This window comes from Nematolebias whitei, chromosome 3 (assembly GCF_014905685.2).
Source record: "Nematolebias whitei isolate Nwh7 chromosome 3, NemWhi1, whole genome shotgun sequence".
NCBI lineage: Eukaryota > Metazoa > Chordata > Actinopteri > Cyprinodontiformes > Rivulidae > Nematolebias > Nematolebias whitei.
This window is the reverse complement of record NC_056500.1, coordinates 35,166,721-35,180,338: the sequence shown is the minus strand read 5'-3', so window position 1 is coordinate 35,180,338 and position 13,618 is coordinate 35,166,721. Positions and strand designations below refer to the sequence as shown.

At 43.4% G+C, this 13,618-nt stretch overlaps 1 protein-coding gene across 1 annotated transcript in view; it reads left to right on the top strand.

Annotated features, from left to right (window-relative positions):
* Positions 1-8,128: 8,128 nt before the first annotated feature.
* Positions 8,129-13,618, top strand: part of LOC119408058 (N-acyl-aromatic-L-amino acid amidohydrolase (carboxylate-forming) B) — an 8,445-nt gene continuing 2,955 nt past the window's right edge. Inside the window, exons 1-2 of the mRNA XM_037674893.1 lie at positions 8,129-8,244; positions 10,158-10,384. Of these exons, the coding sequence (XP_037530821.1) occupies positions 10,158-10,384 (227 nt within the window). The 5' untranslated portion in view covers positions 8,129-8,244. The remainder of the gene's footprint in view (positions 8,245-10,157; positions 10,385-13,618) is intronic.

Here is a 13,618-nt window from a genome sequence, read left to right as displayed (position 1 = left end):
TATGAAACTCGTGTCAGATTACCTGAGGCTTTAAAAAGAGTGCAGCTGGTGTGAGACTCCGCCCAACACGAGTTCACTTAAAAATACAGAGATGAAGAAATGTCCAAGGAGAGACTTGAGAATAGGTCAAAGAAAGACTTTACAACAAGTCCAGGAGAGACCAATAGGTCTAGGAGAGACTTTACGAACTGGTCCAGGAGAGACCTTACAACAGGTCCAGGAGAGGTCTTACAACAAGTCCAGGTAAAACCTTACAACAGGTCCAGGAGAGACCTGAGAACAGGTCTAGGGGAGATTTTACAACAGCTCCAGGAGAGACCTTACAACAGGTCCAGGAGAGACCAATTGGTCTAGGAGAGACTTTATAACAGGTCCAGGAAAGACCTTACAACAGGTCCAGGAGAAACCTTAATATAGGTCTAGGAGAAAACTGAGAACAGGTCTAGGAAAGACCTTACAACAGGCCCAGGAGAACCCTGAGCACAGGTCCAGGAGAAACCTGAAAACAGGTCTAAGAGATACCTGAGAAAAGGTCCAGAAGAGACCTTACAACAGGTCTAAGAGAGATTTTATAACAGGTCCAGGAGAGACCGTACAACAGGTCTAGGAGAGATTTCACAACAGTTCCAGGAGAGACCTTACAACAGGTCTAGGAGAAACCTTAATACAGGTCTAGAAGAAACTTGAGAACAGGTTTTAGAGATACTGTACCTGAGAAAAGGTCCAGGAGACCTCTGAACAAGTCCCGGAGAGACCTGAGAACAGGTCCAGAAAAAAAACCTTACAACAGGTTCAGAAAAGACCTTACTACAAGTCTAGGAGAGACCTTACAACAGGTCCAGGAGAAATCTGAGCACAGGCCCAAGATAAACCTGAGAACAGGTCCAGAAAAAACCTGAGAACAGGTCAAGGAGATCCCTGAGAACAGGTCCAGAATAGATTTTACAACAGTTCAAGGAGAGACCTTACAACAGGTCCAGGAAAAACATTAATACAGGTCTAGGAAAAACTTGAGGACAGGTCTAGGAAAGACCTTACAACAAGTCTAGAAAATACCTTACAACAGGTCTAGGAGAGACCTTACAACAGGTCCAGGAGAAACCTAAGAACAGGTACAGGAGAGACCTGAGAACAGGTCCAGAATAGATTTTACAACAGTTCAAGGAGAGACCTTACAACAGGTCCAGGAAAAACATTAATACAGGTCTAGGAGAAACTTGAGGACAGGTCTAGGAAAGACCTTACAACAAGTCTAGAAAATACCTTACAACAGGTCTAGGAGAGACCTTACAACAGGTCCAGGAGAAACCTTACAACAGGTCCAGGAGAAACCTGAGAACAGGTACAGGAGAGACCTGAGAACAGGTCCAGAAAAAAACTTGCAATAGGTCCAGGATAAACCAGAGAAAAGGTCCAGGAGAAATCTGAGAACAAGTCCTGGAAAAACTTGAGAACAGGTCCAAGAGAGACTTCTGAACAAGTCCAGGAGAGACCTCAGAACAGGTCCAGAAGATATATCAGAACAGGTCCAGAAAATACCTTAGAGCAGGTCCAGAAGAAACCTTAGAACAGGTTCATGATAAACCTGAGAACAAGTCACTGAGAAACCTGAGAACAGGTCCAGTAGAAACCTGAGAACAAGTCCTGGAGAAACCTGAAAACAGGTCCAGGAGAGACCTCTGAACAAGTCCAGGAGAGACCTCAAAACAGGTCCAGGAGAGTTGTCAGAACAGGTCCAGAAAATACCTCAGAGCAGGTCTAGTGGAGCTCTTAGAACAGGTTCAGGAGAAAAACCTGAGAACAGGTCCAGGAGAGATCTCTGAACAAGTCCAGGAAAAACCTATGAACAGGTCCAAGAGAGGCCTTAGTATGAGTCCAGGTTCAGGATAGCACCCTTCTAATCATTTTGTAAGAATCTTGTCTTTTTGTCAGACAGGCCACATATTGTTCTAAATTCAGAAGAAAAGGGAATATCACAACCATTAAAGTCACCAAGCAGAAAAAACTGTGTCATCCATGGAGTGGCGTTGTACCTTGTTGTAGCTGTCAATCATGTGCTCAGCTGCTAAAGTGGCCTGGGCCGGGCACATAAACCAGATAAACAGTGATCTGTCCAAACTCACGGGGCAGATAATACAGTCATTATCTCATACTGTTTCGTCAGTCTCACGGACCATGATGTTAGCTGCCCAGCTGTTATCCACAAAAATACACACCACCCACCTCCAATGCTGTTCTCCATTCACTGTGTCTCTGTTGAAATGGATTGTTATACAGGTGCTGGTCATAAAATTAGAATAGCATGAAAAAGTTGATTTACTTCAGTAATTCCATTCAAAATGTTGTGAGAAGGTTCAATATTGAAGACATCTAGTGCCACAGTCTAATCAAATAATTAACTCAAAACAATTTCAAAGGACTTTAAATGGTCTCTAAGTCTAGATCTGTAGGCTACACAATCATGGGGAAGACTGCTGACTTGACAGTATGTCAAAATATGACCACTGACACCTTGCACAAGGAGGGCAAGACACAAAAGGCCATTGCTAAAGAAGCTGGCTGTTCACAGAGCTCTGTGTGAAGCACATTAAAAGAAAGGTGAAGGGAAGGAAAAGATGTGGTAGAAAAAAGTGTACAAGCAATAGGGACAACCACACCCTGCAGAGGATTGCGAAACAAAACCCATTCCAAAATGTGGGGGAGATTCACAAAGAGTGGACTGCAGCTGGAGTCAGTGCTTCAAAAACCACCACGCTCAGACATATGCAAGTCAAGGGGTTCAGCTGTCACAGTCCTTGTGTCAAGACACTCTTGAACAAGAGACAGAGCCAGAAGCATCTCGGCTGGGACTGCTGCTGAGTGGTCCAAAGTTATGTTCTCTGATAAAAGTAAATTTTGCATTTCCTTTGGAAATCAAAGTCCCAGAGTTTGTAGGAAGAGAGGAGAGGCACAAAATTCATGTTGCTTGAAGTCCAGTGTCAAGTTTCAACAATCAGTGATGGTTTGGTGTGTGTGTGTGTGTGTGTGTGGGGGGGGGGGGGTATGTCATCTGCTGGTGTTGGTCCACTGTGTTTTCTGAGGTCCAAGGTCAACACAGCCATCTACCAGGAAATTTTAAAGCACTTCATGCTTCCTGCTGGTGACCAACTTTATGGAGATGCAGATTTCATTTTCCAACAGGACTTGGCACCTGCACACTGTGCCAAAGCTACCAATACTTGGTTTAAGGACCATGATATCCCTGTTCTTAACTGGCCAGCAAACTCGCCTGTCCTTAACCCCATAGAAAATCTATGAGGTATTGTGAAGAGGAAGATGCGATATGCCAGACCCAACAATTCAGAAGAGCTGAAGGCCACTATCAGAGCAACCTGGGCTCTCATAACACCTAAGCAATGCCACAGACTGATCGACTCCATGCCATGCTGCATTACTGCAGTAATCCAGGCAAAAGGAGCCCCAACTAAGCATTGAGTGCTGTACATGCTCAAATTTTTCATGTTCATACTTTTTAGTTTGGCCAACATTTCTAAAAAGCCATTTTTTTAATTGGTCTTAAGTAATATTCTAATTTTCTGAGATATTGAATTTGGGGTTTTCATTAGTTGTCAGTTATAATCATCAGAATCAGAATAAACTTTATTATCATTGCACCGAGATACAACGAGAACATCTACGTACCGTCGTCCGAAAGATGGGCGAAGTGCACAAAGCTGCTACTATAAAAAGTGTGGCCCTCTTATTCTTATTCAGAATGATATTTTGCTTAGATGAGAAAAGGGAAGAAAACATGAGGAGAGACGGTATAAAAAAAGATCTCTCATGCCATGTCCTAGACAGGGCATGATTTGAGGCATCAAAAAACCTAGCACAACAAAGCAACATAAATAGATGTTATACATGTACATATAGGCCGGTGAAGACATTGAAGACATCACCATTAAAGAAATAAACATTTGAAATATATCAGTCTGTGTGTAATGAATTAATATCATATAAAAGTTTCACTTTTTGAATGGAATTACTGAAATATATCAACTTTTTCATGATCTTCTAATTTTACAACCAGCACCTGTATATCCACCAAGTCTGTGACATTATTGTTTCCCGTTAGTCAGGACTCACTGAAACATAGAAGGTTGGCTCTCCTGATGTCTCTGATGTACAGTAGTCTCTCATTTATCACGGGGGTTCCGTACCCTGTGCTCCGCTGCGATAAGTGAAAAACCGCAAAGTAGGGATACAGTAGTCCAAGTTCAAGTTTATGTACAGTAAACTTTGTCATGAAATGTGCCAGGCTGCAATCATTCTCATCGCCTGTTACCTCCAATCTCCCTCTTTAAATAAACTATTTAAATTTAAATACTGTAATATTTATATAAACAATCCAAGCAGCATGTTTTTGATGTCAACAGCATCACACCTTCACTGAACACAGTGTTATTAAAGAGCTGTTTTCCCCTCTCAGCCACATGATGATTTGCCAGAATCTCCTCAGAGCTAACCAAGAGTCTTTATCCATGGCCTCACCAAACTCCTCCCACATCTGAGCTTTTGCCTCAGCTACAGCCAAGGCTACGGACTGCTTGACCCTCCGGTACTCCTTAGCTGGCTCTGTAGTCCCACCAGCCAACAAGGCCTGATAAGACACCTTCTTCAGCTTGACAGCCTTCCTAACCCAGGGTGTCCACCACCGAGTTTGAGGATAGCCACCACGAGAAGCACCAACAACCTTGTGGCTACAGCTCAAGGCAGCCACTTCAATAATTGCGACATGGAACACAGTCCACTAGGACTCAATGGCCCCCGCCTCAGCTGGGATGCGGTTAAAGCTTTCCCGGAGGAGTGAGTTGAAGATCTTTCTGATGTGTTCTTTTGCCAAGTGTTCCCAGTAAACCCTCACTAGACATTTGGGTCTACTGGGTCTTTCCGGCATCTTCCCCCACCATCTGATCCAACTCACTACTAGATGTTGCTCAGTTGACAGCTCAGCGCCTCTCTTCACCCGAGTGTCCAAAACAAATGGCCTCAAATCAAATGACATGACCACAAAGTCAATCATTGATCTACAATCTAGTGAGTCCTGGTGTCAACTGCACTTATGGACACCCTTATGTTCGAGCATGGTGTTTATGATGGACAAACTATGACTAGCACAGAAGTCCAACAACAGAACATCGATTGAGTTCAGATCAGAGAGGCTCTTCCTCCCAATCACATCATTTCTCCAGGTCACATCACGTTCCTCCAGGTCACATTGTCATTACACACATTGGCATTAATGTCCCCCAGCAAAATAAAGGAGTCCCCAGCTAGCACACCTTCCAGCACTCCTGCCAAGGACTCCAAGAAGGCCGAATACTCTGAACTGCCATTTGGCACATAAGCACAAACTACTGTCAGAGCCGTCGAAGGCCTACCTCTCATCTCACATGGAAAACTCCAACAAACAGGTACCAAATCGGGAGCAAAGAGTAGACCCACACCAGCTCGGCACCTCTCACCATGGGCAACTCCAGAGTGGAATAAGGTCCAGTTCCTCTCAAGGAGATTGGTTCCAGAGCCCATGCTGTGCGTCGAAGTGAGCCCAACTATATCTAGTCGGTACCTCTTAACCTCACGCACAAGCTCAAGCTCCTTTCCTGCCAGAGGGGTCACATTGTCCCATGACACAAGAGCCAGCTTTGGTAAGCCAGGGTTAGAGCGCCAAGGCCCCTGCCTTTGGCCACTATCCATAGCATTATGCACCTGACTGATAAGGCCCCTCCTGCAGGTGGTGGGCCCACAGGAAGGCAAACCCACGTTACTCGTTCAGGCTGAGCGCGACCGGGCCCCATGGGTAGAGACCCAGTCACCAGGCACTCACTGACAAGACCTTTCCCCAGGCCTGGCTCCAAGGTGGGGGCCCGCTAACTCACGTCCATGCAAGGGACACTGAATTCCTTGTTTTCTTTTGTCCATATAAGTCTTCTGAATCACTCTTTGTTTGACCTGTCACCTAGAACCAATCTGCCTCATTGATCATTACCATTACCAATACCAATGCATGCAATGTAGAGATCCTACCAGAGGCATTTACAATTGCCCCGGTCAGCATATCATTCAGGTGCACAAACCTCTCCACCACGATAAGGTGGTGATTCAAGGAAGAGGAAATTAAATGTTGTTGTAACACATTATCCTGGTTTCATTAAAGAGTTCTTATAGAAGCTGATGGCTGTGGGCAGGAAAGATCTCTTGTAGCAGTCTGTCTTACAGTGAATCTGAAGAAACTGGGTGCAGACATGAATTGGTCTACTTGGACTTGCCTGTTTTTTTTGGCCTTCTTGGGCTGCAAGACCACCTGAATGCCAGGTACAACGATGCAATGGCCCTCCTCCCAGCAGCTTGTTGAGTTCCTCGTCATTGCAGACAGCCAGCTGCAGGTGCCGGGGGAGGATCTTGGTCTTCCCGCTGTCACGAGCTGCCAGCTCCAGAATCTCAGTGTTCAGGCACTTCATTGCCACCAGGTAGACTGGAATGCATCCATGGTGCCTCCTTTTCAACTCTTTTGGGATTTGGGGCTGTAGTTGATGTATTATTTGAGCTTTTGAAAAACAGCTGCTCCTGGTTGTAAAAAACAAAACACCTTGTTGTTATGTTTATGCATTATAACAAATGACCAAAAGTTAAAAAAAAGTTTTAGTAAAAATCATTCGAGCTGCACAACATCTGATACCAGAGGAAATATTCATCCAAAAAAGCAATTTACATCCAGCAAAAAAAAAAAGAAGTATTCAAAAGCAATATCTCAGAATTAATGTAACAGAGCTATTCCCACATAGAGCCATCTTGAGCAGTGCAATTCTAGAATTCAATAATGTTGTACATGTTAGGTCTGGAGCATCCATCCATCCATCATCTTTGCCCACTTCTTCCTTTTGGGTCATGGTGGTCACAGGTAGCCATGTCTAGCTATCACTGTGTGAGAGGTGGGGGAGACCTGGATAGGTCTCCAGTCGCTCACAGGGCCACTAATAGAGACAAATGAGACAAACAAACATTCACTCTCTCACTCTCACCTAGGGAAAATTTAGAGTTACCAATCAGCCTAACATGCATGTTTTTGGTCTGTGGGAGGAAACTAGAGTACCTGCAGAAAACCAATGCATGCACTGGAAGAACATGTTAACTCCATCCAAAAGGTCCCGTGCGAGGATTTGAACTGGCGGCGACCTTCTCGCTGAGAGGCAAAAGTTCTACCAACTGAGCCTCCGTGCCACCTGGTCTGGAGCTAATGTCATATAAATATTAGCTCTGGAGCTAAAATCATATATATTAGCTCTCAAGCTAATGTCAAATATATTGGCTGGGGAGCTAACGTCATACATATTAGCTTAAACATTTAGAACAAATACAGAGTCTGTGCAAATGATAGGGAAGGGAAAGGCAAACCTTATAAATAAGATCTCCTGATGCATGCTCAAACATAAAGCTTAAGCATAAAGCTTATAAATAAGACTTACTATGGACAAATTATGACCTAAAATCTCATAAAGATAAATATGAGGTCTTAAGTTTTGAGAAACTAAATCATAGTCAGGATGTGCTAAACCACAACTGAGATAATGTCTTACACTCATTTGATGGCATGCCATAGTTTTGTGACAGTATCTCAAAATTATGACTTAGAGGATCTTTTTTAAATCAGAGTGGGGTTATATGATTCAATAGAAATAAATAGAAACTAAAGCAAACAAAAAAGTATTTGCTTTGTCTCAGTTGGACAGGTTAGTCAGTGTTTTAGGTCAGTTCTACCCAGGGCTTTAAACTTCTCTACTTTGTATTTACTTTTTGTGCAAAGTATTGCATTTCATACAAAGAAAAAAAAAGGTTCCACATAATACTTGAGTGTACACCTGTAAGCACTGTGTTGCTGCTCACAGTTACACAACAAACCACACACGGTGACGCTGGCTCCTGCTGACACAGAGGGCCACTTTTTATTACATCACACACGTCTGTTTGAAATCTGAACTGCAGGAGTAGGAAGAACCAGCCCCGAGGAGCAGGAATACTGGTTCTGAAGGGAACAAACCTGAATTCAGCAGTTCTGGTCCGTCCCGTCAAACGTGAGGGAGGAACAGTCTCCAGCTGAGCTCCTGCAGGACGTCCATACAGCCGAGGAAAACTGTCCATGTTGTCCTCCTTCGAGGTTCAAAGGTTGTTGAAGTTTAGCAAACAGACCTGAGTTCTGACCTAGAGGTAAGACTGTCTTCCACAGGACTTCTGAACATTTTCTTGTCATCTGGTTGGGTTTTAGAGCTGAACCTTTAACTTTAATGTTTCAGACTTTCACTGAAACTAAGTGCAGTTCTTAAAGTTCTTAAATCAATCAACCTTTATTTAGACAATGGGATTTACCTGTCTAAATAAAGGTTGATTGATTTAAGAACTTTAAGAACTGCACTTAGTTTCAGTGAAAGTCGTTTTGATTAGAGACAGTCTGCCGTCCTTCAACAGTGTCTTTCACTCACGTCTGTTCTCAAAGCTGTCAGTTATAAACATTCCTGCTGTCAGATGGTCTTTGTCTTATGACAATCATCTAATCAGGCTCCTCACAGCAGAAATCCTGTCAGCGGTTTTAGGACAGATGCAAAACATCTGGAGTTTTCTGACAGAGCAGCACTTCAAACACGTTTTACACAGAAACCCATAAGTGTACTTTATAATCCCTGTGCGTGCATGAACATGTTGACTATGACCACCTGACGTAAAAAAAAAAAAGGGAATAACTGTGTCAATTTAACAGATATTGACCTGAATGTTGGTGTGGTAGTAGCTGAGACTGATCCTTCAAACATTCTCTGAGCTCTAGCAGACAACACAAGATCTTTGGTTAAAATTTTTGTATTAACCATTTGGAGTCAACTGTGTCTGTTTGAAAAATATCTCATGAACCACTGGATGGATTTTTAATCAGACTTTCAGGAAAATAATCAGCTGGTGTACGTCTAAAAGTGATTAACTTTTGGAGCCAATCCAAGATGGCCACCACAGCCAGCTGACCTTAGCAAACACAAAACTGAACACAATTCAGACGATTTTACATGTGTTGTGTTTAAATTTGTTGTAGTAGAAGCTGAGGGTTATTGGTGTAAATTTCCATGAGGTTGCTCAAAATGTTATTTTCAATGTTTCACCAAAACAACAACTACTCCGTCATTTAGACACGAGAGTATCTTTAATGTTCGTCCTTTAGTTTCCAGGAGCAGGTAAAGTTAACTGTTCTCACCTGGTTGATGGTGTCGGGCCTTTTTGTCTTACTGTGGTTTCTGTTGTTGACCTGAAACACGGAGCAGAAACTTGATTTAAATCCAAGGTTCAAGACTGAAAACGGAGCAGTCAGGCCCCAGATTAAATTGATAAAACAGATTACTTGTGTTTTAACCAATAAACAAAGCATGGACATTCAGAGGGTCAGTTTGAAAACAATAAAAAATATGCCCTTTAGTTTGACTTGGTTTGAGTGAGTAGAAGCTCCATCAGTTATGAACAATAATGAAACCACAACATGAATAACTAACGTGTTAAAGTGTAAAAACAGCAGTTTGTGTTCACTTTGTGAGGTTTAACCTTTGACCCACTTGCATTCACAGATCAGTGCTCTCGATTTAAAATAATCTGAGTTTATTCAAGGCTGTTAAAACAGTTTTCCACCTTCAGGACAAACAGAATGAGGCACATCCGACCAACATTTAAAAACTCATCCGATCTCAGAGGAGAGTCATTTGATTTATATTTGATGTGGAAACATGAAGAACTGAAACACCTGACCAGAAAAATACACTGACCGGAGGACACATAGTTAGTTTTAAACCTTTTCATTTTAGGAAATGTTTGGGAATTAGCTGCTTGCTTTCATTTATACTCCTGAAGATAATCCAACATGTGAGAGCAGCTTTCTGTCTCAGACACTTTAACTTGTTCATGCAATGTTTGTTTGAAGATGCTTTAAAAAGTAAAAGTCTATCTTCTGCTCACCTCTTTACATAAATCATTAACTCCTTGGACTTTAAAGTCTTCGAAGCCCAGTTCCAGGTCAGACTCTTGGACTGGGTCTTTGCTGATTGTAAATCAACAAAGACACAACATCTGTGTTGTCTTTGGCCCTGCAGATGGAGAAAACCTGTTTTGATCCGGTGTTAAGGGTGGCCATTTGTGGTGGGACGCATGGGAATGAGCTGACAGGTGTCTACATCGTGAGAGAGCTGCAGAAACAGAAGATGGACAAACTGGGACCGGTTTCTGTAACCACCGTTCTGACAAACCCACGAGCCACTGATGCTTGCAGAAGATACGTGGAGATGGATCTGAACCGCTGTTTCACAGACGCTCTGCTGAGGTAAGCTCAACAAAAGAGAAGCTGACATGAAGGATCCGTGCAACCCACAACCTGACAGAGAGTAAATGTAAATAAAATCAGAATGCAGTGATTCAAAATAAATCTCAGAAACCCATAATTTATTTACAATGAAGCACAGTCTTCCTCTTCTTTCAGCTAGTCCCTCTTCAGGAGTCTACACAGTGAGTCATTCACGCACATACTCTGTCTTACTACGGCTGACTTTCATTCCTCTTCTTTAAGTGCATACCTCCACCTCTTCAAGTTAACTTCCACCTGTTCCCTGTTCTCACCACAGATCCCAATGTCATCTGCAAACATCGTAGTCCACGGGGATTCCTGCCTGACCTCATATGTTAGTCAGTTCATCACCAGAGCAAACAAGAAGGGGCTCAGAGCTGATCCTTGATGCACTCCCACCTCCACCTTGAAGCTATCTGTCACTCCTACAGCACATCTTACCACTGTCCTGCTGTCCTCATACATGTCCTGTACCAGTCTAACATGTCCTGCTGTCCTGTCATATGATTTTCTCAATCCACAAAGACACCATGAAGTTCTTACTGACCCTCTCTGTACTTCCTCCTTGACACCAAACCCACCCATCACTTCCTCATCTCCTCTGTTTCCTTCACCAACATGTCTATTCAGGTCTGCTCCAATCACCACTCTCTCCTCCCTGGGAATATTCTCCATCACTTCATCCAGATCTTTCCAAAATGTGTATTTCTCCTTTATGTCACATCCAACCTATGGAGCATACCATACCATACCATACCATACCATACCATACCATACCACTTTATTTATAAAGCACTTAAAACAGCGACAAGACCAACCAAAGTGCTGTACAGACAAAACAACACACAAAGCAATATACAAAATGAGGTAAATAAGAATATAGACATAAAAATGATGCAGATAGTGATGACAAACCAGTGTGGAGCATACAGGTTCAAAACACAGATCATCTGGTGTTGAAAGCCACCGAATAGTAGTGGGTTTTTAAACGGGACTTGAAAACCGAGAGGGAGGGGGCCTGTCTGACAAGCAGAGGTAACTCGTTCCAAAGTCTTGGTCCTGCTACAGAGAAGGCCCTGTCACCTCTGCACTTAAGACGAGTTCCTGGAACTGTGAGGAGCAACTGGTCCGCTGACCTCAGGGAACGCGATGGGACATACGGTTGTAGCAGATCAGAGAGATGGGGGGTGGGGGGGGGGTTGCGAAACTGTTCAGTGATTTGTCGACATACATGAGTATTTTGAACTGGATTCGAAAGTGAACCGGTAACCAGTGCAGTGAGGCCAAAACTGGTGTAATGTGCTCTCTTTTGCCCGTACTGGTTAAAAATCGGGCTGCTGCATTCTGGACAAGTTGTAGTCGTGCAATGGAGGTCTGACTGATACCAAACAGGAGCGAATTGCAGTAATCAAGCCTAGATGTAATGAATGCATGTATTACTGTCTCCAGGTTCTTTTTGGACAATATGGGCTTCAGTTTAGGCAGCCGCCTCAGTTGGAAGAAACATGATTTAACAATCACGTTTACATGATTGTTAAGTTTCAGGGAAGGGTCCATTATCACGCCCAGATTAGTGACTCTTTGTTTTTCTGACAGGGTTAGAGCGGAGAGGTCGATGCAGTGGTTTGTGATTGTGTCGTTGGGAGGGAACAACATGGCTTCAGACTTCTTATCACTGAAACTTAAGAAGTTTAAAGCCATCCAGTCCCTGATGTCAGCCAGGCAGTCGAGCAGCGGTTGAATAGAGCATGTACCATTGTGTCTTAGGGGGAAGTAAATTTGACAGTCATCGGCATAGAAGTGGAAGGGCATGTTGTGTTTCCGGAAAATAGCACCAAGCGGCAGCAGGTATAAAGAGAATAGGAGGGGACCCAGGATGGACCCCTGCGGAACCCCCCATTTAAGCTCTGCCTCTGCGGAACTAAAATCCTAAAAGCATAACCACTGACAGCATTTAGCATCAGATGTTTTACTTCTACCTTCAGACACATCACCCTATCTGACACTCTTTCACCTCTACTACATTCTTTGCCAACTCTTCCTTCAGGATCACCCCTATTCCATTTCTCTTTCTATCCACACCATGGTAAAACAGTTTAAATATGTCACTCTGCATCACTATGTGCCTATGTGCAGAACGTTTTTTTCAATCTCAGGCTATCTTTTCTCGACTAAGGAGTGAGAGCTTTATAGGAATTTTTTGCCTCCATATCCTGTACGTGTCACTTTCATTACTTTTTGTCTGTCTAAACAGGTCTCACTTGTAAATGAGTCTTTGAGGCTCAGTGTGATTTATCTGTGTAAATAAAGGTTGAATTTAAAAAAAAAAACTGCTCCGATGCTGCAAGTCTTCCTGCCCTTCTACTTGGTCTCTTGGACACATAAAACATCTTCTCTGCATCATGTCAGCCAGCTCTCCATCTATGCCTGTCATTGTTCCCACATTTAGAGTTGCCACCCTCAGTCCTACATTGTTAACATTCCTCTTCTCCACCATACGGAGCCGCTGCAGTCTTCTCTGGACCAGAGCTTGTTAAAATGGACTCAGGGGAAGTCCAGAACTGTCAGACAAAACAATTCATTTTGAAAACCATGGACTCCCTGTCCTTCATGGTAAAGAGGAGAGGGACCATCCAGCATGTTATCAGAGAAAAGTTTTAAAGCCTGCCTCTCTGATGGTATGGAAGTACATTAGTGCCCAGGGCATGGAAAGTTAATACACTTGGAAATTCTCCATCAATGTAGAAAAGTATTTAAAGGTTTTAAAACAACTAATGATCCAGTCCAGATGACTTTTCCAGAGAACGTCTTGCATATTCCAGCAAAACAATGCTCAACCACAGATTGCATCCATGACTACAGCATGGCTTTGAAGAGTCCTGGTGCTGGTCTGACATGCCTGAAGTCAGACCTCCTGGTAATTATAAACATTTGGTGCATCATGAAATGAAAATACAGCAAACAAGACCCAGTACAGTCCTATATCAGACCAGTAGGACAACAGTTCCCCCAAAAATCTTCATCAAGTTGACTCTTCAGGTCCTCCAAACTCTCTAGCAGCTGGTCTCCTCTGGTCCAGCAATTGGTCTCCTCAGGTCAAGCAGCTGGTCTCCTCAGATCCGTAAAAGCCTCCAGCAGCTGGTCTCCTCGGGTTCAGCAGCTGGTCTCCTCAGGTCCAGCAGCTGGTCTCCTCAGGTCCTGCAGCTGGTCTCC